General features: G+C 55.5%; 8 protein-coding genes across 8 annotated transcripts; 3 read left to right on the top strand and 5 right to left on the bottom strand.

Annotated features, from left to right (window-relative positions):
* Positions 1-97: 97 nt before the first annotated feature.
* On the bottom strand, positions 98-2,515 carry CCM_05362 (C6 transcription factor; the record flags this gene model as incomplete). The annotated part of the gene is made up of 5 exons (XM_006670506.1): positions 98-633; positions 685-1,920; positions 1,983-2,210; positions 2,283-2,386; positions 2,463-2,515. 5 exons carry the CDS (start codon positions 2,513-2,515, stop codon positions 98-100), a joined length of 2,157 nt encoding a protein of 718 aa, XP_006670569.1.
* Positions 2,516-3,119: 604 nt separating this feature from the next.
* Positions 3,120-6,962, top strand: CCM_05361 (5-oxoprolinase; the record flags this gene model as incomplete). Its single annotated transcript, XM_006670505.1, has 1 exon — positions 3,120-6,962. The coding sequence occupies one exon, from the start codon at positions 3,120-3,122 to the stop codon at positions 6,960-6,962; it is 3,843 nt and encodes a 1,280-aa protein (XP_006670568.1).
* Positions 6,963-7,558: 596 nt separating this feature from the next.
* CCM_05360 (Leucine carboxyl methyltransferase superfamily) lies at positions 7,559-8,727 on the top strand (the record flags this gene model as incomplete). Its single annotated transcript, XM_006670504.1, has 2 exons — positions 7,559-7,820; positions 7,889-8,727. 2 exons carry the CDS (start codon positions 7,559-7,561, stop codon positions 8,725-8,727), a joined length of 1,101 nt encoding a protein of 366 aa, XP_006670567.1.
* A 959-nt stretch (positions 8,728-9,686) lies between these two features.
* Positions 9,687-10,803, top strand: CCM_05359 (SAGA-like transcriptional regulatory complex subunit Spt3, putative; the record flags this gene model as incomplete). The annotated part of the gene is made up of 2 exons (XM_006670503.1): positions 9,687-9,896; positions 9,961-10,803. 2 exons carry the CDS (start codon positions 9,687-9,689, stop codon positions 10,801-10,803), a joined length of 1,053 nt encoding a protein of 350 aa, XP_006670566.1.
* Positions 10,804-11,114: 311 nt separating this feature from the next.
* Positions 11,115-14,729, bottom strand: CCM_05358 (uncharacterized protein; the record flags this gene model as incomplete). Its single annotated transcript, XM_006670502.1, has 2 exons — positions 11,115-12,361; positions 12,416-14,729. The coding sequence occupies 2 exons, from the start codon at positions 14,727-14,729 to the stop codon at positions 11,115-11,117; spliced, it is 3,561 nt and encodes a 1,186-aa protein (XP_006670565.1).
* Positions 14,730-17,173: 2,444 nt separating this feature from the next.
* Positions 17,174-17,887, bottom strand: CCM_05357 (uncharacterized protein; the record flags this gene model as incomplete). Its single annotated transcript, XM_006670501.1, has 1 exon — positions 17,174-17,887. The coding sequence occupies one exon, from the start codon at positions 17,885-17,887 to the stop codon at positions 17,174-17,176; it is 714 nt and encodes a 237-aa protein (XP_006670564.1).
* Positions 17,888-18,288: 401 nt separating this feature from the next.
* CCM_05356 (uncharacterized protein) lies at positions 18,289-19,257 on the bottom strand (the record flags this gene model as incomplete). The annotated part of the gene is made up of 2 exons (XM_006670500.1): positions 18,289-19,161; positions 19,234-19,257. 2 exons carry the CDS (start codon positions 19,255-19,257, stop codon positions 18,289-18,291), a joined length of 897 nt encoding a protein of 298 aa, XP_006670563.1.
* Positions 19,258-19,869: 612 nt separating this feature from the next.
* On the bottom strand, positions 19,870-23,063 carry CCM_05355 (nuclear serine protease HtrA2/Nma111, putative; the record flags this gene model as incomplete). The annotated part of the gene is made up of 4 exons (XM_006670499.1): positions 19,870-20,078; positions 20,130-22,427; positions 22,483-22,679; positions 22,738-23,063. 4 exons carry the CDS (start codon positions 23,061-23,063, stop codon positions 19,870-19,872), a joined length of 3,030 nt encoding a protein of 1,009 aa, XP_006670562.1.
* Positions 23,064-24,245: the final 1,182 nt, after the last annotated feature.

Genomic DNA, 24,245 nt, shown 5'->3' with positions numbered 1-24,245 from the left:
GCGTATCTGCCTTGCATGTTTGGCTCTATCGATGAGGCACATACATATCATAAGTTTAGAATGGAGGTTGACTCGACCAGAACAACGATACCAATTGCTAGTGCCCGAAGCCACCGTCGCTCGTCAGATCCGTACACGGCTGCTGCCCGGCTAAGTCCAGATCCAAGTCCATAGTTGGATACGCAAAGCCTTCCTCCCACAGCCCAAAATCCATCCGCGCCGCGCCGCCCTCGTCGTAAAAGGGCTCCGACAGCGTCTGGATGTCCATGGCGGGGAACCGAGGCGGGTACGTGTTGGCGTCCGCGCTTCCGGCCCCGCCCAGCGACGCCGCGGCGGCCAGGAACGCCGACGGATCGGCGGGCGGCGCGAGGAAGAGCGCTAAGTGTGGCGGAGGGGTCGCAGCGCTGACGGTTACCGAATAGTCGTCGGGCATGACCGCGGCGAGGAGGCGTAGTAGAACCTCGTAGCGAGCGCCCATGTGCGTGTTGCCCCGTTCGGACATGGTGCGGAGGAGTCCGAGCCCGGTGTTCATGGCGGACATGTTGGCCGCATTTGTTGGGAAGGCGGCGCACACCATGACAAGGACTATCGTGGCGGAGAATATGTGCTCGCCGTCCATGTAACCATACGTGGCTATACCATCATTAGATGAGTCTTATGTGAGCATTTCGGTGTCGTACTTACCGACAAGATCCTTCGTTGACGCAATTATCATGATGTTGATGCTGTCAAGCGCGGCGCCAATACACATCTCAATCACCTTGACCGTTGTCTGCGAGAATCCCGTCTTCCAGTCCGTTTCTTTGATTCGAGCCTCGGGTCTTTTTCGAATGAGGGCCAGTCTCTCCTTGACAACATGGAAAAGCAGCGGGCGGATGGTCATGTTGATGCACTGATAGTAGTGTGCTAATGTGCTCACACTTTCTCGTCCAATGCTCAATCGATCAGGATCAAAACGCAAGCCAGAGGGGAGCTCGCTTTCCCAGTTGGACAGATTAATCAAAATCCTCTGGACCGAAGCCATGAGAGTCTTGCCCGACTTTGTTTCGGCCCTATTTGTTTTGTGGTATATCTTCTTGTGTATTTCGCCGAGGATCGTGGACAATTTGGTGTATTGTCTCAGCACGATGGCAGGGCAATATTCTGGCTCCGAGGGCAGTCGCGAGGGCAGCCGGACGCCAATGTCCTCGTCCTGTATTGTGATTGGGTTGCCCGATTTCACGGACAAGATTCGATCTAGGCTATAGACTGACCACCATGCTCTTCGTCTATGCTCCTGTGCGGCGTCATCCATCAATTCCAGCTGCAGAGGTCGGCTCGCAGTGTTGGAAATGGTTTGAACCTCATGATGGAGCCCCAGAGAAATGGCCATTCTGAGAGCGCGCCCGATGAACTGAAACGCGGCATCTCTCTTGTTCATATTTTGGAGAAAGTACCCTGCCAAGGCCAGTGTCTCAACACAGAGCAAGGACCCGTCCTCGTGCGTCTCGGGCAAAAGACTCAACGACTCCGAAAAGTACGCGAATCCAGGCGGTCCTCGGAAGTCGACCCACTGGTTTACAGAGTACATCTGGCCGAATGCGAGTATGAGAAGAAGTTTTGCATACTTCAGGCAGCCCTCCCGATCAGCTGGATCTGGCAGACCACTGTATGCCTTGAGCAGAAATTCATTGAATTCTTGTTTAGACTCGGTAAAGGCAAAGATGGGCCCAATAAAGCTATACTGAGCAGCAAAAAGGCGCCGCGCGACGTGCATAGGAGGTAGGCGTATGTGCGGGCTGAAAGCTCGCTTCTTGGAGGGCAGTGTCACCGGCTCACAAAGGCTGGGATCGATGTCCAAGCCGTCGTGCTCGTCGCCGAGACCAGTGAATTTGCCCACATTGCGAAGAAAGGCGTCAGAAGATGCTGGTCCCTGGAAGCCTGTTATTTATGTCAGAAAAATGCCCAATGTGTGCTTGGCGCAGTCTCAACCTCTGGCTTACTCGTTGAGGGGCGGTTGAGGCGAAGGTGAGTAAAAGATTCGAACAATGGCTCGGCATCTTCGAAGTCGTCATCGTCATCCCCATCTAAACTGTTATTGCCAGGTTCTAGGTTGGCACTTGTGGTTGCTTGGTGTCCGGTATATTCTTGATTTTTGTTTTTAGCTGGTTGTTTGAAAGCATGGCTGACTGATGGCAAGTACTGACTGTCAAGGGCTTTCGCCTTGCGCTCTAGCTCTCTCAAATATCTTGAGACGGATCAGTTGAGAGTATTCGCGCCAATTTTGTATTTGACACACTCACGCTTCATTGACCAATATCTTTCGAGCTCCCTCATATGTACAGACCAACCCGCTGTCACGACATCTGGAACACGCGGGCTTGTCTTTTGAACAGTACGACCGACGCTGCCGACAGTTGAGACAGCTAGAGAATACAGTCAGCAATTTGGCCGAATTGAAAACAGAAAAGATAAATACGCACGCGACTGGCCTCAGCGTCCCATTCTCCGAGGCGGGTGAAGCTTTCGTGGACATTCGGATCTGTTTTGCACAATTACCCCACGTCCGGTAAATGGTTGCATCTGCAGCATTGCAGTTACCCCATAGACGAGACGATGATATTCGGACTGCAATGAACACGCTTGTATAGGTACCTAGCTGGTATGCATGATGAGATGGAAGTCGCAAGATACAGTCGCGCAGCGGGGGGGGGGGGTGATCGGGGACATCGGGGACCCATCCCTAGGCAGGTGAGGGGCGGAACCCATTGATTGGACATAGCCATGGAAAGGAGCCCCTCGACGCCACCAACCGGTATTCAACTCCGCCAACGATTCCACGATTCACCGATTTAACGGATCAACGACTGTGCTCGGGTGATATGTGGGCTGCCAAAATCCGCGCTGACAGCCCGATTTGGACCTCCCTTGCCTTTGCGGGGGCCGAAATCGCCGTCGCGTCGCCCGTCCACTCCTACAATCTTCCCATCCTGGCTAGAGCAGTGGAAAGCACAACAGGGGAAATGAAGCGACGTGCTATAAAGGCCATGATTAGCCGGCTTCGCGATGGCTGAGCGAGGTACATATCGATTTGGCCTACCTTTGCCAAAGCACCACAAACGCTGCGCCCGCTACCCATCATGACCATCAACCCTCTAGGCATCCGTGTCTCCATCGACCGCGGGGGCACCTTTACGGATGTCCATGCGTCCATCCCAGGACGCGACGATATTATTCTCAAGCTTCTTTCAGTCGATCCTGCAAATTACCAAGATGCGCCGACAGAGGGCATCCGGCGGATCCTTGAACTGGCCACCGGCTTGGTTCTACCCAGAGGCGAGCCCCTGGACCTCTTCCACTTTGAATCCATCCGAATGGGCACCACAGTCGCTACCAACGCCTTGCTCGAGCGTAAAGGAGAGCGCGTCGCACTCGTCACGACCAAAGGCTTCCGCGACCTCCTCGCCATAGGCAACCAGTCCCGTCCGAATATTTTTGACTTGTCCATCTCGCGGCCAGATGTGCTGTTTGAGACCGTCATCGAAGTCGATGAGCGCGTTACCATGGAGGATTACACAGAGAACCCGGAGCCTAGCCCTACCCGAACAATGGTTGACGGCACCGACCCGGAACTGGTTTCCGCCATCACAGGAGAGACCGTTCGCATTCTCCAAAAACTTGACTTGTCGACGGTGGAATCCCAGCTGCTAGCGCTAAAATCGCAAGGGTTTCGCTCAGTTGCTGTTGCCTTTCTTCATTCCTACGCATATCCTGACCATGAGTTGCAAGTCGGTCGTATCGCTCTCGAGATGGGCTTCTCGGTGACGCTGTCGGCAGAGGTGCAGTCCATGATCAAGATTGTACCCCGCGGCACGTCGGCGGTAGTAGACGCTTACTTGACACCCATTATTCGACAGTACATTGATTCCATTTCTGCCAACTTTCGTGGCGGATTCTCGTCCGCCGCCACCCGCATCGAGTTCATGCAGTCAGATGGCGGGCTCTCAGACTACCGGAAATTCAGCGGCCTCAAGGCCATCTTGTCTGGTCCCGCTGGTGGCGTCGTCGGCTATGCGCAAACGTCCTGGGACGACGACGAGAGATGCCCAATAATCGGCTTCGACATGGGCGGCACTTCCACAGATGTCTCACGCTACGCTGGATCGTATGATCATGTGTTTGAGACAACGACTGCTGGCGTCAATATCCAGTCGCCTCAACTCGATATTCACACAGTTGCTGCAGGAGGCGGCTCCATTCTGATATGGAGGAACGGCTTGTTCAATGTTGGACCTGAGTCTGCCTCGGCGCACCCTGGCCCGGCGTGCTACAGAAAGGGCGGGCCGTTGACAATTACAGATGCCAACCTCTTTCTCGGCCGACTGCTGCCGGAGTACTTCCCAAAGGTCTTTGGCCCGAAGGAGAACGAGTCGCTTAACCGCGAGATTGTGGTTGCCAAATTTTCCGAGCTTACCAGCAACATCAACAAAGAGAGAATCAGCGCTGGCTCAACTCCATTTTCGCCCGAGGAAGTGGCTCTCGGGTTTCTTAAAGTCGCAAATGAAGGCATGGCTGGCCCCATTCGTGCTTTGACCGAGGCCCGCGGGTATGACGCCGCAGACCATCATCTCGCCTGTTTTGGTGGTGCTGGTGGCCAACACGCGTGTGCCGTGGCCGAGGTGCTCGGAATCTCGCGCATCATCCTGCACAAATATTCTTCAATCTTGTCAGCCTTTGGTATCTCGTTGGCGGATGTTGTGCAGGAAATACAGCGTCCCGCCGCCTTGACATGGAGTCCAGATACACAGAGGACCATTCAAGTAAAGCTTCAGCTACTTGCTGACCAGGCCAAGTATGAGCTCATGAAACAAGGTTTTACAGAGACTCAAATCATGTTTGATTCATACCTCAGCATGCGATACGCAGGTTCCAGCAGCTCTCTCATGATCTTGAAGGGCGCCGACTGGAACTTTCGACGTGAGTTCGAACAAGAGCATATTCGTGGGTTCGGTTTCCACTTTCCTGAGAAGGACATCATTATCGATGATTTCAGGATAAGGGCAATTGGCAGGAGCCAGTCCAAGAGCTTCAAAACACCCTACAGTCTGCTGAAAGACATGAGTGGCAACAGCATTATTGCGGCAAGCCCTGTTGGGAAGAACACGATTTATTTCGAAGGCTCTGGCCATGTTGACAGTCCAGTTTACGAACTACAAGGCCTATCCGTGGGAACTCGCATCGTCGGGCCAGCCATGGTCATTGATAAAACGCAGACTATCTTGGTCAGTCCGGGTGCCACTGCGACTATGCTCGATAATTATGTCATCATTGACAGAGACGTTGCATCGGTGACCAAGAAAACAGAGGAGGCGGAGTTTAGCCCTATTCAGCTTTCTGTGTTTGCTCATAGATTCATGGCCATTGCTGAGCAAATGGGTCGCACACTCAGAAAGACGGCGGTATCTACAAACATCAAGGAGCGCCTGGACTTTTCGTGTGCAATTTTTAGTCCTGATGGAGGTCTGGTCGCAAACGCCCCGCATGTGCCTGTCCATTTGGGCTCAATGCAGTTTGCTGTGCAGTACCAGCACCGCCTCTGGGAAGGCAGGCTGCAAGAAGGAGATGTGCTTGTTTCGAACCATCCCTCGTGCGGCGGTACTCATCTCCCCGACATCACCGTCATCACCCCGGTCTTCGAAAAGGGCGTTTTAGCGTTTTACGTCGCGTCGCGCGGACATCACGCCGACATTGGAGGTATACTCCCCGGCTCCATGCCACCCACCTCGTCTGCCCTCTGGCAAGAAGGCGCGGCGATTGAATCGACCAAGCTTGTAAGCGGGGGCCGATTCAACGATGAGGAAGTCCGACGCTTGCTTCTCGTAGAGCCTGCCAAGTATGAGGGCTGCTCGGGGACCCGACGATTGCAGGACAACATTTCGGACCTGAAGGCGCAAATCGCTGCCAATTCCAAGGGAATAAATCTGATCACTGCGTTGATTGAAGAGTTTGGACTTCCGTGTGTCCACCGGTATATGTATGCGATCCAAAATACGGCCGAAGAAGCTGTTCGTGAGCTTATGCTTTCAACGCTCGCGAAGCACGGACCCGAGCCTCTCGTCGCCGTCGACTACATGGACGACGGAACGCCTATCAAACTCACTGTTACGATTAACAAGGATGGATCTGCCACGTTTGACTTTACAGGCACAGGAAGCCATGTACTGGGTAATACGAATGCCCCGCTCGCTATCACACACTCGGCCATCATTTACTGTTTGCGAAGCCTTGTCTCCTCATCTATCCCTTTAAACCAGGGCTGTCTGGCTCCCATTGACATCGTCGTACCGCAAGACACAATTCTGAAGCCTGGGTCTGGTCTCGCCGTTGTGGGTGGGAATGTCTTGACATCTCAACGGGTAACTGACGTCGTTCTCAAGGCGTTTCAGGCATGCGCCGCGAGCCAAGGCTGCTGCAACAACCTCACTTTCGGGACAGGCGGCAAAGACCCCATCACTGGCGAGCACAAGGAAGGCTTCGGCTACTACGAGACCATCGCGGGCGGCGCTGGCGCCGGTCCGACATGGGCTGGCCAGAGCGGTGTCCATACCCACATGACCAACACGCGCATCACTGACCCCGAGGTGTTTGAGAAGCGGTACCCCTGTATCCTGCGCCGGTTTGAATTACGACCTGGCTCTGGGGGCAGAGGTAAATTCCGCGGTGGTGACGGGACGGTGCGAGAGATTGAGTTCCGCGTTCCCGTGCAGTGTTCGATCCTGAGCGAACGGCGGTCCAGACAGCCGTATGGAATGGAAGGTGGCGAGGGCGGCCAAACGGGTCTCAATTCTGTACTTCTCACGGACAGAATGTCGGGCGTCAAACGGTTGGTCAATCTTGGCGCGAAGGCGACAACGAGGCTTGAGCAACATGAGAGGGTAATTATCCAGTCTCCCGGAGGGGGTGGTTGGGGGATTGAGTCGTGAACATTATGTATGGGCTTGATACGCTTGTCGAAGGTCTCATTTGCTAGTGCGCGCTCCACTCAACTGCTACAGCACTAACAGCAAAAACTATGAATACCTTGGCAACCAATTCTATAGATGGCGTGAGTTTTGATTATTCTTAAGAAGAGTCTTTCTGCTTGGTGTTGCTTTTTGTCTCCCTCAATGGTCATCGTAATTAAATTAAATGGTTGGTAACGGTAACAACAATTGAGTCGGAATATCAATGTTAGTTGCATCTCGCAAATGGTGGGGGGCAAGGAGTCAAGGAAACCTGGCTCTCAATCCACCAACCCTGCCCCTTCAAGCATAGCAGCATTAGAGGAGCATGCCATTCGTATCAGTCCGCTTGAGCATCTGAATTTACGAGCGGCTGAGTCAGAATTCTTTTCTCAAGAAATTATTTGATAGATGAAATCTTCACTTTGTGTACTTGATAGAGTGGGGAAGTCACTGGCGATGGAGAGCTCAACTGCGGCTCTGAAGTCTTGCACCAATTTAGCACCCACACATCAACCGGCGTGTAAATGCAATAAACGACGGCGCACCGCGGCACTTGTTCCCACACTGTGTCTCAAATGTCTGCGCCGCAAATACCAAATCTGCTCTCCCTGCGAGGTGGTCGCGGGGGCCGAGGCGGCGGTCTTCGCACTCGGCGAGGTGGCGGTCCCGTCGTTGCGGGCGCCGACCACGATTCCACGATTCAAGGCACAGATACGGATGCCGCCGTCTCGCGACTCAGTGCCGTCGATGCCGGGTATCTAGAGGATCCGTATGCGGCCTTTTTCGTTTCGCGCATGGACGGACTGCCGCAGAGAAGGTTTCCCATCATTAACCGTGGTATGTCCTGGAGCTCACCGAGGCTTTGGCTGAACGCGGCGCGCGCCACTGACACCACCGCCCCCCAGGCACTTATACGCGGACGTCAGCCCTTGACAGACTTGTTCAGTCCTTCTTATCGCCTGCGGCAGGAGAGTCGGCCGCGTCAACTGAGCGACAGATTGTCTCTCTCGGAGCCGGCACCGACACTCGCCCATTTCGCCTCTTTGCGGGCGCTGGCCCGCATCAGAAACTCACATACCATGAACTGGACTTTGATGTGACGAGTCGCAGGAAGCTCCAAATCGTACAGGGAAACCGGCAATTCTCCCGAATAGTGACCAACTCGGCGGTCAAAAGCGCGCAAACATGGACGGCGCAACCCGCGCACGGCGCTGGCGAGTACTACTGCCACGGCGTGGACCTGCGGGAGCTCGACCGCAGCATCACCGAGCCCCTCGACGGTCTCCGCACCAATGTACCGACGTTGGTCTTATCAGAGTGCTGCCTGTGCTACCTCCAAGTGGAAGAGGCGGAAAGAGTGCTGCGTTACTTTACGTCGAGGATCGCCAATGTCGCCGCCATCATCTACGAGCCCGTGCATCTCGACGACGTCTTTGGCAAGACCATGGTGTCCAACCTTGCGGCGCGCCACATCCACATGCCGAGCATGGACCGCTTCCGAAACGCCGGGGACCAGGTGCGGCGGCTGCGCGACGCCGGGTTTCGCGCCGCCGAGTGCCAGTCGATCGAGTCCATCTGGGAGTCGTGGATCGACGCCGCGGAAAAGGAGCGCGTCGACCAGCTGGAGGGCCTGGACGAGGTCGAAGAATGGAAGCTGCTTGCGGGGCATTATGTTGTAGTTTGGGGCGTTCAAGGTGAAGGGCTCGGAACTCTGCTTCCCGCCGAGGACATGAGCAGCGGCTAATAGTGAGTGGGCTTGTCCTCGAGGCAGGCTGCTACAACCGAGGGGCACAACAGAAAACAGTTGGGAAATACAAGAGCGCCGTATGATAATGAATAATAACAGTAAACAAAGACTATATAATTTAAACTTTTCGTCGCGTCCAAAATGTTCTATTTTACACAATGTGGTCACGTGGGGCTAATGCGACGGCGCTCGCGGCCGCGCGCGATGGTCGTCATCCAAGTAAGATCCAAGGACATCGCCAACCAAACCTCACCAGCCGCCAAGTAGGTACGGACTCCTGCCGACATCGCTACGCAGCCACGACGATAGTACTACGCCCTCGCTCGCTTCACACCCTCCCCTTTGCTTTGCTATTGCCACGCGCTACACGACACTCGTTTTCCGACACGGTCCCAGATCCCTCGCCGACCAGTGCCATCCAGCGCCAGCCGACATCAACTCGACGTCTTGATCCGCCTTCACCATTCGCCTGCGACCTGTTCGCTAGGTAGCGATATAACACTGACCGAGGGGGTTTGAACGTGTTGTGGTCCGAACCGGACTTGAACTGCCCGGCATGGCGGACGCCCGAGACAAAATGTACAAGTACCGCCAGGAAATCAGTCAGGTAAGCCGACTGGCACCACGGCTCCGTTTGAGCCCAACTGGAGCTCCCCGCACCCTTGCATTATCTCCGTCTCCCTCGACCGAATTTGTTTGCATGCAAACGGGCAATGGCTGGCGAGCGAGATGAGCGACTTGGTCTGCCAGCTGGCGCGCAAACCGCCGTCTGTCTGCTGCCTACTGCCAGCTGGCAACTGCCAGCTGCCAGCTGCCAGCGGCTTTGATATGAGCGCGCGATGTTGTGTATAAATACCGGCCGCCTGTTTGTTTAGTCTTGCGAGAAACCACAGGAACGACATGACTCTTCTCGCAAGATTCTATCCGTTTCCAGACAGGCTGCAGCCACCAAAACCATGACCAAGTCCAATCTCACTGCCTTGACTGCCGACGACATGTCAACCGCCGTCAACTACCCCGACTTTACACCCGGGCCCGAATCATTCAGGAGAATTCTTATTGACACGTTTGGACAGATGATGTACGTCTCTGGCGAGACTGGCGAGCCCTCCGTCGAGACCACGAGCATCATTGAGGATATTGTGCGACAGCAAGTTATTGAGCTGGTACGACACCACCACCCGCCTTCTCCTCCCCCCAACCTCCTCTCATCGCTAACCAATTGCGCAGTTGCGCAACTGCACCGAGCTCGCCTCCCGCCGCGGCTCCAAGTCCATCAGCACCAACGACCTCATCTTTCAGATCCGGCACGACCAGGCCAAGGTGTCGCGCCTGCGCACCTTTCTCTCGTGGAAGGACGTGCGCAAGAACATCAAGGACTCGGACGACAAGGGCGCCGACGCGGACCTCGCCGCCGGCGACGACCCGAGCAACGTCGCCGGCCCCGTCGAGGAGGTGGCCAAGAAGAACAAAAAGGCAAAGGTCGGCCTGCCGTGGGATCCGGCCTCGTTTTTCAACGTCGAGGTGCCCGAGCGCGACGACGAGGAGGACGAGGAAGAAGAGGAGATGAACTACATCACCCTCCAGCGCCTCCGCAAGGCCGACGAGCGAACAAAGGTCATGACGCGCGAAGAGTACGTCACCTGGTCCGAGTACCGCCAGGCCAGCTTCACCTGGCGCAAGGGCAAGCGCTTCCGCGAGTGGGCTGGTTTCGGCATCGTCACCGACAGCAAGCCCTCGGACGACATTGTCGACATCCTCGGCTTCCTCACCTTTGAAATGGTCCAGACCCTGACGGAAATGGCCCTCAAGGCCAAGGAGCAGGAGGACATGGCCCGCGCGCTGAGCGGCGGTGCTGCTGCCGACAACGTCCTGCAGGGCACCCCTGACGGCACCACCAAGAAGCGCAAGCACCAGCACGGCCTCTTTGACCCCCCGAGCGAAGGCCGCAGCCCGATTGAGCCGCGTCACGTCCAGGAGGCCTTTCGCCGCTTCCAGCAGCGGCCCAAGAAGACACGGGCCATGCTCAACAATACCCGCATCGCGCAAAAGACGGCCCTCAACATCTTTTGATATCGTCCTTGCTGCTTGCCATTGTCTTGCTTTATCGTGTATTGATGTTGGGATGTTGGGAGTACACTGCTGGGTTGCAAGGGTCTGGGTGCTATTTTCTTTCTGCTCGGCGCTTACGGAGGTCATCTTATTGGGGAAACTGTCGTTTGATTTGGCGTTGTAGAGGTATAATGGGATAATTGCCACGGCATCATGAGATTTCTAAAGTGACGGAACAAATATACGGCGTATTCTGTTTATATCCAAGCGCGACTGATCACTTCCATCACTCTTTGGGCATGTACAAATGGAAACACTCATTTATACATCCTTTACGGCCGCTTCTCACTTGCAATAGCAAATGCGCCGCTGCGCACGGCAGCATTATTCTCCCGCAGACGCGTGCCCACGCGCTGCAAACTAATAGGAATGTCATCTATCCCGTCCCCGCCGTCCTCCACCACGGCCGCGTCGCCCGCGTCGCCGCTCTCCAAGTCCTTGGCGCCGCCACGCTGATGGTGCGCCGCGCGCTCCCGCAGCCGACCGCCGTCCAGTCTTTCCGTGACTGTCGCCGCTCTCGAGCGCCTCGTGCCGCCCACCATGTCGGCGACGCTCACGTCCGGGTAGCCGCGATCCTCGTCCTCCTCCTCGCCGTCTTCTGCCGCTGCGGCCGCCGGGCCTGCCCCGTCGTCTCCGTGCTGCATGCGAAGCCGATACGTCGGCGCTTCGAGCACCCCACGCCGAAAGGCGTTGACGCCCACGAGAAGCTTGACCAGGTCTGTTAGCTCTTCGAGATACTCGATAATCTCCATCTGGCCCGCGGTGCTCGCGTTCCACGACAAAAACTTGCGTCGCGTAATGGTGCGGGCCGTCGATGCGTTGAGCTCCGGTGCGCTGCTGCGGCCCGGCCGGGCGGTCTGTCGGCGCAGTGCCGATGTCGAGCCCTTGGCGCTCTCCGCATCGAGTACCTCGCGCACGCGGTTAATGAGCCGCAGCTGCGCGAGGCGCGCCGAGGGGAGGAACTGCGGCAGGGGCAGCCACGTCGTAAGTGCCTCGTGGACGGAGAATAGGATGAGGTTGCAGCAGCCCATGACGTTGCGCCGGTAGGCGTACACACGCGGGTTCAGGTCCTCCAGGATGGACGAGCCGTACTCGCGGCGCAGCTGCACCACGTTGTTCATGCGGTCAGTGATTTGGTGCAGCACGTAGATAATCTCGCCGTAGATGGGCGCGAGCGGCCGGAAGCTCCCCTTGAGGCGCGGCTCGGTGAGGCATGCCGGGAGGTACGTCTCGGCGGCCGTGAGACAGCCCTGTGCCTTGTCGCGGGCTCGAGTGAAGCGGGCGTACAGCGAGTGGGAGCGAAAGTTGGGGCGCTCCGGGTGGTCGATCCCGACGGCAATGACGGCCTGCATGTTTTGGACGTGGTCAACGGCCGCGGAGAGGGAATTAACGAGGCGGTCTCGGGCTCGCACAGGGAAAATGAAGATTTCGACGAGGACAGCTACAAGACCCCCAATGATAAATGCCACGAGCCTTTTGTAAAACACCTCGTAGCCAGGTGCACTGGTATTCACGGCAGCTATAGCAAGCAAGTTAGCAGCAGTCTTCCACGGTATGCAGTACTAAAACTTACACAACACAACAACGGCCATGGAAATCACGGAAATCATGCCGGCCTTGACGTACTTGGTTGCCACTTGAATGTATATAGATGGCACAATACCGACAAGTACGACGGCGACAACGCCGGCTCTATTTCCGCGCGCAATCTCGTACGAGACATAGCCAATGACACCACCGAAAACTACGCCAAAAAGTCGAACAATGAAGACAGTGAGAGATGTTCCGATGGCAAGCTCGAAAACAAGGATGAGCTGTAGCGGCGCCCAAATTCCACGCACTTCAGCATACCACTGATTCCAAGTCGGAACAAGGGCCGGCCAAGTAACGAGAAAGAGAGCAATAGAAAGCTTGGCGGAGTAGACGAGACCCTCTGAATTCTGCGCCCACTCGAGTGCATCCGCGGCTGCGTGTCGCAGTCGCTCGAGCCGCCACGTTTTGGACCCTGTCATCGGGTAAGCCTGTTTCCCACTTTGACTTGTGCTGCCAGGGACAGAGCTCGCAGTCCCCTCATCTCCATATCTCGCGCGATGCGAGTCACCATGCGCGGGTGCCTCGTTGGGCTCTCTTGGCGCATCGATGTTAATTGCGGTTGCGTCAGGCCCGCGCTCAGTACCAGTTGTGCTGGGTGCAGCGCTACCGCTCGACAGCCATTGGCTCAGGCTGGTATGCTTGGGCAGCCACAGCTGCGACCTGCCGTTGCGCTGCTGCCGGAGCTCAACCAGGCCGCGCGCATGACGCAGCATCAGCATGACCTGGGCGGCAGACTGGCGAAGGGCCAATATGAAGGACGAGATGAGAAACGTCTCCATGCGTGGCATGAGGTCGAGGGCACGGCCGTCAGACTCTGTAGCCGCCACCTTGAGCGCCTCCGCTGATTGAGCATCAAAGGCCGCCATGGCATCCGCAAATTGGTCAATTTCGACGTCTAGATCCCCTAGGGATATCGACTCAGGAGCTAACTCGCCTGACGGTAGCCTTGCCACCTGAAGACAGTATGCCAGGCACCTTATGAGAACGGCGACTGCTTCCTTGATGGATTGATGGAAATCCATGACTGGATCTCTGATGCAAGTCAAAATATGTTCAACCAGCTCAGCACTGGCTGCTTCGATCTCTTTGATGGCTTTTACATCGTCCGCATGCCGACTTCGTCCTCCCTTTCGCTTTCTAGCCTTGCCAGGTTTTAGAGCACTGCTAGATGATTGCGCGGTGCTAGGCGAATCAGTTACAGTATGTGGCCTCTCTGGTGCTGGGTTCGTGGTAGTGGCACCAAGCAACACAAACTTATTTTCGCAGGCGCCGATTACAGTAATGATGCCCTGTACAAGGTTACTCATCCAGTTTGTAGTAATGGGCCTCATGAGGTCGGGTGGTAGTTTGGACAGAGATATCTCAAAGTTGACTTCATCTTGCGCGGCGCGGCACGCGCGCAGCTTGGAGCGGATCTTAGTCTTCGTTTCTGACAAGCTGGCCAGCGAGGTGAGCTCCATGGGCACTTTGGGCTGGCTGGCGAGACTAGACGATGTGAATGGGTTCGGAAACTCGGCAGCGAATACGCGCCATCGTCGAGTGGCCATGAGACTTTTGAGAAACGGCAGCGACGCAGCCGATCCCCGACTCCTGCGCGAGGTGGTGCTGTAGAGGCGGGCACGCTGCTGTCTGACCTCCTCGCAGTCGCCTCCTGGCGTCACAAACCAGTACGTGGAGCGAGAGAGAGCCTCCATGGCCTCTGCAATCGTGTTGATAGCCGAGTCTCCGAGATAGCTGCTAGACAGCTCCGGAAACAGAACCAGATTCGCAAGCAGCGAGACGGCCGCTCCCATGCAGACAGGTACATATATGTTGGTAAAAAGCGCCACGGTTTCGTCCGTCGGTGCCTGCACCGTGATGATGACCGCGACAAGCATGAACAGCACAAAGTTGAAGAGGCGCGGGCTGTGGGACCGGACAAAGCCGTGCGCCAGCGCTGCCACGAGCAAAAAGACGCCGCGGACAGCGTACGCGGCGGAACGGTCCGCGCCGACCACGAGGCTCGCCAAGTACAAGCCGAGCAGCGACCAGAGCACGCCGAGCAGGGCGCCGAGGAGAATCAGAAGCAGCGCCTCCATCATGAGGCCCAGGCGCTGGCCCGGGTGGCCAAAGACGACGACCATGGGGATGAGAAAGGTTTCGCGGGCGCGGAAGCGCGGCAGGATGGCGAGCACCAGGGCCGCGACGCAGGCGAGGGCGTACTTGAGCATGCGCTGCCACGGCTGGTTCGTCTGGACGTCGCCCCAGAGCACGCGCGTGGCGGTCCGGAGCGGGTTGCGGCGGCGGGCGGCCATGACGGCGGGCTGGGGCGGGCCGTCGATGCCACCATTGTTTGTCGTGGCTGAGAATGGCTTTTGTCGCGCAAGGAGGGCTTCTTGTTGTGCCGATCAAACAGGCGTGCCATGGAAGTTGGCAGAGCAAACGTCTTATTGGCCTTGGCCGTGTTCCGGTTTCTTCTGGAGGAGAAGCCGTCAGTAGGACGCCGTGCCAGGATGCAAGAATTGATCCGAGGTCATTGCGCTGGCTGCCAGAATCTTGAGGCTACCCGCTGCTAGCGGCCCCAATGCCGGACCCGATCATCATTGGACGGCCTTTGTGTCATCCATTGATGTCGTCCATTTTCTCTGCCGATTGGGCAAAGAGCGATGGAAATTGGTAGAGTTGACGACGAAGAACGAGTGTTGCTGTATAGGTATGCATGTTGGTGGTTGGAAATACAACAGTCGTAACTTTTTCATGTCTTGAAAGTACCCAGGTACCTTTAGCTGCCACAGCGCCGCCGTTTGCTCACTGGTCCGGTGAGAAACTTGAATCCATTGTCCGTTACGTGCGCCATGGTCGGGTTATCTTGAAAATCTCTCTAACTAGTAAACTTGCCTTCTTTACTTGGCAATGTATAGTTACGGGTTTCAATTTTGTTTTCCTAAGCTACCGTCGCCGCGTCTTGCGCCACGTTCTTTCTCAAGCCATCTTTTTCTACCCGGCGGGCACCCCACCAAAACCGCGGCGACAGACCCCGGACAAGCGGCGCGCCACACTCGTCAGCCAAACCCCTCCACGGTCTTCCCATTCTCACGAGCCGCACTGTCTCCGCGCGCTATCCGAGTCGCAGTCTACACTGAGTCGGCCCTCATCGACCCCTATATAGTCGAACCACCGACAACTGGCGCGTTGCCCAATTCCCGCGTGGGCTGCAGGCCCTCCTTCTCGACTCCCCCTTTCCGAAGCTCCCTTCAAATTCCGCCGCCGCCGTCACTATGCTCTCCTATATCCTCATCCAAAATCGACAGTTCGTCTTCCTCTACTTGAACGATACTCGGGTCCGCTCGCTAACCCACATGCTCCCCTTTGCGCAGAGGCAAGACTCGTCTCGCCAAGTGGTACGCGCCCTTTAGCGACGAGGAAAAGATCAAAGTCAAGGGCGAGGTCCACCGGCTCGTCGCGCCGCGCGACCAAAAGTACCAGTCCAATTTCGTCGAGTTTCGCAGCCACAAGATTGTCTACCGCCGCTACGCCGGTCTCTTCTTTTGCGTCTGCGTCGACACCAACGACAACGAGCTCGCCTACCTCGAAGCCATTCACTTCTTTGTCGAGGTCCTCGACGCCTTCTTCGGCAACGTCTCCGAGCTCGACCTCGTCTTCAACTTCTACAAAGTCTACGCCATCCTCGACGAGGTCTTCCTCGCTGGCGAGATTGAGGAGACGAGCAAGCAGGCCGTCTTGACCAGGCTCGAGCACTTGGACAAGCTAGAATAAGTGGCTATCTATGGACAGGCGAGGATGTCAAAAGTTGAAAACAACAAAACTGTTAAAGAAGAAGAAGTAGCGGATTCTTCTACGCATGCACATGTCCTTGCTGTATATTCTCTGCTGGCATATATTGGAGTTGGAGTTTAGGAGTCACGTCATGGGACGCGGTCACGCACCGGGCTCATCTATTTCTCATTTTATTTGATCTACTCGCGCCTCCTTGCTTATGTTTGTTCAAACTAGCTAACAAATATGATCAAGTTACCTTCATCCGATAGTTAGGCAATTGCGTTGCCGCAGCGCGGCACCCTGCCAAAACTGCATATTCATCTCAAGCTCCCGGAGCTTGGCGCTGCCCTCGTCCGTTCATATCCCAAACAATCGGGTTGAATGGGTCATACTCTTCCCATGCCCAATTTTCGTGCGGTTGGTTCGAGCTAGAAAAGTCCCCCCACAAGTCTAAAGCGACATCGCGAGTTGTCTGACGGACCCAGACATTCGGGTTTCTTATGAATAACCGTCTAACACTTGGGTGATATCCCAACACAGGCTTCTCGACAGCTTGTCCCTGAGGGACGGGACCTTGGGGCACGGGGCTTTTATGCATTTTCGGGAACGGTGCCACGCGGGCTTCCGGGATATTAACGACCGCTTCATCCTATTTTTGGGTCAGCAACAAGTCAATTGTTGATACCCTTTACTGACCTCCTCCTAAGGGGAGAGGCGGCCGCTCTCATTTCCATGCCAGTGACGAAAATCATAGTTTGGTTTCTTGTTGGCTTCGGCAATGATTGCACCAAACCGGACAATGCCGGATTGTTGGCCAACCGATACCACCCGCGGGGGAGGCGTTGGTGATCTTTCTTCCATTTTGATTGGGGTTCTTTGAGTCTGTTTCGGTGGCCGGCTCTCTGCTTGCCGTCCGCGGGTCGCTGAGCAGCCAACTGAAGGCGGCGGAGGATAATCTGCCCTTGAATTTGAGTTTCAATTATGTTTTTCCGACGGCCAAGCTGCACTTACGTCTAAAGTTGAAGTTGAAGCCGTCTCGTGTCCAAGGTGTTTGATTCTCCTCTTGGGCCTGGCGTGTTTCAACGAAATGCGATCCCGGGGCCTTGTTACGGGGAGACACAGGGAGAACGTCTCCCCGGCGTGCCGGCTGACAAAAAGGGGCCGCAGGTATACCCTGGCCGGCATGGCTGGCCTTTCGCCTCTTTGCGGTTGGCGAGAGTGCATCTTGGCTATCTGCCACCTCCCCCTCTTCAGAGCCAGCACCGTCCGCTAGCACAGCGAAGCTCCGCTTAGTAGGAGGAGGCAGGAAGGAAAATTGATATGCAATGGCAAACCCGACGCCCATCTGCAATTCGCCGAGGGGCGAACTCTGGCTCACGGGAGGGCCAAGCATGGTCTGCGCCGTTGTCCATGCCAGGTGCGCCATCTCGCGTGTGCATCCGATGCCCCATAGATACACGCACCATTTTCCCATGACGGCTTGCAAGTCCTTGGGCGCAATGGAGAAGGTCTTTTTCCAAAGCCAGGCTGTGTATATGGAAAGAGTGTTGCGTACCGTCAGTAGGTGCTGGGCACTCGCGATGCGTTTTTCCAGCGTGTCCTGTCTCATCTGAGCCAGATCGGCCAGATCGCGGAGGCCGCTGCAGCCAAGCCGGGTGCGAGCATTGAGAAGTAAGGTGTCCAGGCGATCCATGGTTACTCGGCGCGGAGTAAGTTGTCATCGAATTGGTGACAATCCGCCGGCAATGATGGAAAAGGGTGGGAGAGGCCCGTGGTTACTTGGCAACGGAGAATGTATCTGGCAGCTGCCAGCTGCCAGCTGCCAAGTGCCTGCCTGCCAACCTTTTAAAGCCAGCGTTTGCAACTGGCATGGACCACAACAAGCACGCATGAATAGAGATGCCTACCTAGGTACAAAAGTAATTAGAAAATAATAACGATAAGAAGAGTGAAAAAAAGAAACGAATAATGATAATAGTAAATAGTAAATAGTAAGAATAAGGAAGATAGTCGTATTCTTAACGTGGTTTATTCGGTCACCCTGGTGTACGGCTCTCTCGAGGTAGTAGTCTTCTACTATCAACAATCCGCCCATCACCGTTTCTTCAGCGCTGCAAACCTCTGCTCCAGGTCAGAAATATCCGGAACAGACCCGTCCGGCTCGTGCTTCTTCGTCGAGCTGCCTCGTCTCGCGCTCGGCTTCAGCTCGACCGACCCCATCGTGACCTTGGGATGCACGTTGTCCGTCGTCGGTCGCGGAGGCGTCACCGTAAGCGGGCTTGCGGGGTCTTCCAGCCGGCGTCTCGCCGGTGTCACCACCTTGCCGTCGCCCGCGGACAGCGACTTTTGCTCCGCCGCACCGATGGGTTGCTCGAGGACCTTTTGCGCCTGTCCACCCCTGGGCTGGTCGTCATCGTCGTCGTCGTCATCGTCGTACTCTGGTGGCGGCGACGGCTTCTCGCGCTTCGGCCAGTCAACACCGTAGGCCCGCGCAATCTCCTCCAGGTAGCCCTGTACGAGCTCCTTGCGTGGCGGCTCCACGCTCAGCTTCTTGACCACCTTTTCGTTGACCTTGCCCTCTGCATTGTCCGTTGCGGCAAGCACAAACTCCTTGCCATATTTTTCGGCGAGGAGCTGCCGCACCGTTGCGAGCTCTTTGATCTCGGTCTTGGGCGCCGCGTAGATGAGGCTCTGGATGGCCTCTTCCAGACCGGGGTCAACCTGTGCGCCTTCCATCAGCCCAGATCGCGCGAGAAGCAGCTCGCAGTATAGTTCTATCATCTCGTGCAGCTCGGAGATGATGTCGGAGCGGATAATGTTCTCGACGCGGATCGTGGCTGAGTCGACTTTGCCAGATTCGAGCAGTTGCGCCATCGCGCGTCGTTGCGTCTTTCCTAGCTGCTCATCACGCTGCTGTACCATGCGCAGGCGCGCAATGGCCAGCTTCAGCTGGACCTTGACTTTTGTCTGTCGAGGATAGCTTCAGGTTAATCATTTGGAACTTCATCATTACATTGCTTGGCAGCGGGACATGCTTACCAGCCAGGTGGCTCCGGGAGCCATGGTTCAACGCGAATTTGATAAACGAGTTGAAATTCGAAATCTTTTGCAGTGGTAACAATTGAACAGAGCTCTTAGTATGCGCGAGATTTCCCAGGAACCTGGAGGCGGCTAGGCAGCAGCTTTGCAGTGGCAGTGTTGGAGTTCGGTTCATCAGTGATGCAACAACGGCTCTGCGGGGCAGGTTACCCCACCACCAACCCAAGATGCGTACTCTCAGCTCCAGGCAACGAAATATACCTTATCCGGAAGAAAAAGAGTACTACAGAAATAACAATAAGCAAACCAGCTCTCTTTATATAGTTTACTCTATCCCAAGCTATAGTAGAATTACTGTGACAAAATCAGTCAAATGCCAACTATCGACGGTATCGTGTCGGTGCGAGCCCGTAACACTTTCCGAAAATGTTACAGTCGCAGAGACAGCTCCAGAAAGCTCCCCTGAGATCCTTCATAGCCATATAACGCCATAGTCCCATGCCAAATGCAACAAGAAACAAGTACAAGCCGTCTCTGCTTTTCTTGCTCCCTCAGAATGCACAAAAAAATAAATCGTTCTGGGAAAAGCAGCGCAAGACAAACGCTATACACAGCCTCGAAATATCGAGTCATTTCCTATTCCATCTCGGCATCGTCAGCCGGCTGCGGCACACCATCCGTTGCCTCGCCGTTCAAAACAGTAGCGCCTTCGTATGTAACGCGGCGCCAGCCGCAGGGCTCGGAGTTGTCCTTGATCCACTCCATCGTTGGGAAATAGTGGTCATTCTTCTTCATAGTGATGACCCATGGTACGCAGTCAAAGGTGACAGCCTTGAGGCGGAAGTCTGTAATTTCGTCAGTTTATGTATCAAGTTGCATGAGAAGAGTCAACTTACATGTGTTGTCAGGAATCTTGCGGGTCGCAGCAATGAATGCATCCAGATCCGGAGTCGGCTCACCATTGACATGAGTGATGAAGTTGGTAGGGGCCACACCATATTGGTACGCAGGAGATCCACGAATGCGGCTGGAGACATAAACTTCACTGTGCAGTTTGCTGATCTGTTGGCGCACAGCCTGGTGGGGGCGATGCAAGATGGCACCACAGAATGAAACCGCATGGTCAGTCTCCATGTCTTCCGCGGGAACAGTTGGAAGCGGCAGGTGAAGCTCTTCATTTTCGCGCACAATCACGGCATCGAGCGAGGTGTTGGAATACATAATGTCGAAATCCGTAATAGTCGTGCAAATCTTGCCATTCAGGGTGAGAATGATGTCGCCCTCAAGGAGAGATACTGGCCGGCTACCACGCTCGAATGTGCGCTTGCTGACCATGAACAACTGGTGGTGCGACCGGTTGGCCTGTGTGACCTTCTTGATCCATTCGTCAGAAACACCCATCACAGAAGCCTGAGACATTTGGATAGAACGAAATTCGACAGACAAGAGGCGGAGTTTGGGCATCTCGCCACTCTGGATAGCCGATACCACAGGTAGTAGGGTGGCGGTCCCAAGACCGAGATAGTACTCCTCATCACGCTGGCTGCACGACGACCGCTCGCCGAGGTAGGACAGCCAGAGAGCCTGGACAGTACCATCTGGGGCAACAAGAACACCACTGTTGCAAGAGGAGCCCAAGTTGCTGTCAATGGTAATGGCATCAACATTGATGGCGCGATAACGCGGAGCGGCGGAGTTGGCTGGGATAGCGACGGCAGTAATCTCAGTGACGGTCGTGGACCCGTGCACAACGCGGCCAATTCTGTTGTAACCCAGGAAATGGGTCTTGGCACCCTGTGTCAGAGGCTCACTACTTAGGCGGGCACTCACAACGGGTGCGTCCACAAGCGACGGGTCATACTTGACAACGGTATAGTTTTGCAACGGGTGGAGGAACACAACCTTGCCCTCGACGATGATGGAGTCAGCAATTGTGATTGTGATGTCACACAAATCGTACGGCACAACAGCTCTGGAGATGAGAACAAGGCCCTTTTCGGCATCAATGACGAGGCCCATTCCCCATCTACGGTTCTTGGGGAAGCCGTCAAGCTTGACAGGCATGGTGCAGTTGATGTGAACAAAGCTGCGGATGAGCTTGGCGATACTGGGGTCGGGCATGTGGTCCAGCTCGATGAAGGAGGCCGAGCGTCGGACAGGTGCCACCGGCGGGAGGGGGTCGCCGAGGTCGCTGAAATCCCACAAGCCGGTGATGTCGTTTCGGACAGCAAGCTTCATCTTGGCAGACCAGTGACGATCAACGTAGATAACAGTTGTGTTAAGGGTGTGAAGATCGCGAAGGTGTTTGTATCTGACAACAACTCGCGCCTTGTCAGGAATACCCTTCATAACTTGGACAAAGGTGTTGAGATCGGGGACTTTCTTGTTGTCAACAGACTGGATGATCCAGCCGTTGTCGGTGTTGTCAAAGCGGAAGGACCCAGCGGATTCGCAGACGTAGACTCCCTTGACGGCGACGGCGTAGAGCCTGGCCTGATGGTAGGAAATGTCGTGGAAGCTAGCCCCGGCAACAGAGACGAAGCGGTCCGGTGTGATCTTGTGCAAGTCGCCAACCTCAATCTCTACCTCGATGTCCTGGCCACCCCTTTGCAGCTGCAGCCTAATAGGCTGCCCGACGCTGGAGTCGAGAATCTCGTCAAGTCGGAGGAATTGCGTGATCAGCAGGCCGTTCACTTTGATGAGAACATCACCTTCTTCGATCTTGTTATGAGAAGGGCCATCGGGGAGAACAATCTCGGCGACCAGCATGTTGGTCTCGTCGGGGAATTCTTGGCGGATAGCGGCCTCCCAGTGGGGGGTGAGGCCGAGACGGCGACATTCGTCAAAAGGCTTGAGCAGAAACTGGCACTGAATATCACCTCTCGTGACGGGCTTCCCTTGCTGTATGCACTGTAACGCTCGCAACGGGCGGTCGAGTGGCAGGAAGTAATCAGTCGAAGCACCATCGGATCTACCGCCAGCCTGCAGCGCAACGGCAGTTCCGTCCTTGGAGACGACAGGACTGCCAGAGGAACCACCACTGGCAGCTGCGTTGGCTTGGTAGTAGCATGTGTTGAAATCGCTATATCCTTCTCCGTACTCGGGCGCATTTCGGTCCAGACGACTAATGACGCCGGACAGAATACTGAGCTTTTCGCCTGCATCGTTACCAACGACACGGATTTCAACACCCACTATGCGCATTGATTAGTTGCGTTTCCTTCCAAAGCCCTGGGCCATCTTGCTTACCTTTTGCTTGATCGGGCGTCAGCTCCAGGCCATCCACTTGCATGTACTTGATAGCCTTGGGGTCGTAGCGTAGAATACCGAAGTCGTGAACGGGATCGCGGTAAACAGGGTAGCAGTCGACTTCTTCGTGGTTATCGAAGACGCAGTGACCCCAAAAGGGTCCTGCGCCAACGACGTGGCGGTTGGTCATGATGTATCTATGGGTGTAGTTAGTATACGAGTTGGTGGCGGCGCGAGTGGACCAGAAACACTCACCCTCTCTCCGAGTCGACAACAAATCCCGTGGCCTCGCTTGTTAAGGCGGGATCGGTGTCAAAAGAGCATGTCTGGCAGAAACGGATGGCGACGACGTTGCGGACAACCTTTTGGATGGTGTCCTGCCACTCGCCCATGCTGACGGGTGTGCCGATATACATGTCCCCTTCGTCGACGAGGTCTGACTCGTCATCGTAGTGCATGGCATCGCCATCTGGTGTGTTTTCATCTTCCGAATAGTTGCCGTTAGGGACTCGCTTGGCGGCAGGCGCGCGATCTGGGGACCCGGAGGATTTTCTCTTGGCTCCTGCGGCGTGGGCGTTCATCGTGCGAGGGCGGCCGGCTGCGGCTGGCGAAAAAAGCAAGGTAGAGGATATGCTGTCTGCCTGTAAGCGAGGCAGTGTTGTAAAGGTGCAAAGCCCTATTGAAATCGTGGCGAGGTGGTAGGCGTGTCGAGCGACGCAGCGTCAGGCAGAGCCGAGTGGAAGGGGGAAGAAAAAGTGCCAGAAGGAGCTTCGGTCGCGACAACGTTTGTCTAATTCGCGGCGCAGAGAGCCAGAGGCGGCCTAACAAAGACACGGGAAGGATACGGGAGATAGAAGGACGGGAGAATCGGGTAAATAGACAGACAAAGATTATGGATGACAGCGAGAGCCCATGTGATGCGGCCTGGATGAGTCTGGGGATAAAAAGCGATGCGACTGTGCCTAGATGTTTGAGGGTGGATCACCAGTCCACACCAGTACAAGTCTGCCCGCGCTAGTTAGTTGTGCCGTAACATTGGTTATTAACCAAAATAGAGCCAAGTTCCGAGCAGCACGGAAAACAAACTGGTTTCAACTATCCGTACGTTTCTACTATGTATCAGTGCTTTCAGGTCTCTTCTAATTGCCTGTAGAGTATTCGAGGCCCGTGCAATTACCTATGTGTTTGTGATCTAGATGACTGTCGTACTTGATATCAAGAGTGGTGGACAAGAAAGGTCGCTCCACAGGGCAGGCACCTGCTCAAGCCACTCAACTACAGCGCATCATCAGCCACTTCTATCCGTCCAGAGTATCGCCAAACAGGCTACCTCGTAGTTACTGAGGTACATCCCAATGTGTTCTGGGAACGCTCATTGGGGCAAGTATCTCGCTAACTATGTATCATTAACGGCCTCGTCCTCATCGACCGCCTCTCCCGTCTTGTCCCCTTCATCACACCACCACCGTTTCCCAGCCGCGATGCAGCTAACCCACGCACATGCGCACCTGCATATTGCTTGCCCAGCGCACATCCTTCACATGGCGTGGCCACGCCAAACGAACCCAAAGATACACAGGTTGCCTCGCAAGTACATGTTCGACCTCCAACCCTCCGAGACCAACAAGGTAGATGGATGGCCCGTCGTTCCGGCACCCTTGACAACTTTCCGCCTGTCCACGCACGTCACGGACTCACGGTCCAAGTGCATTTCGACTTGTCGCGCCGACCGCGCTTTCGCCTTGCATAAAAAAAACCAAGAC

Source organism: Cordyceps militaris (assembly GCF_000225605.1).
Source record: "Cordyceps militaris CM01 unplaced genomic scaffold CCM_S00004, whole genome shotgun sequence".
Classification (NCBI taxonomy): domain Eukaryota; kingdom Fungi; phylum Ascomycota; class Sordariomycetes; order Hypocreales; family Cordycipitaceae; genus Cordyceps; species Cordyceps militaris.
This window is presented reverse-complemented; position numbering and strand designations above follow the sequence as displayed.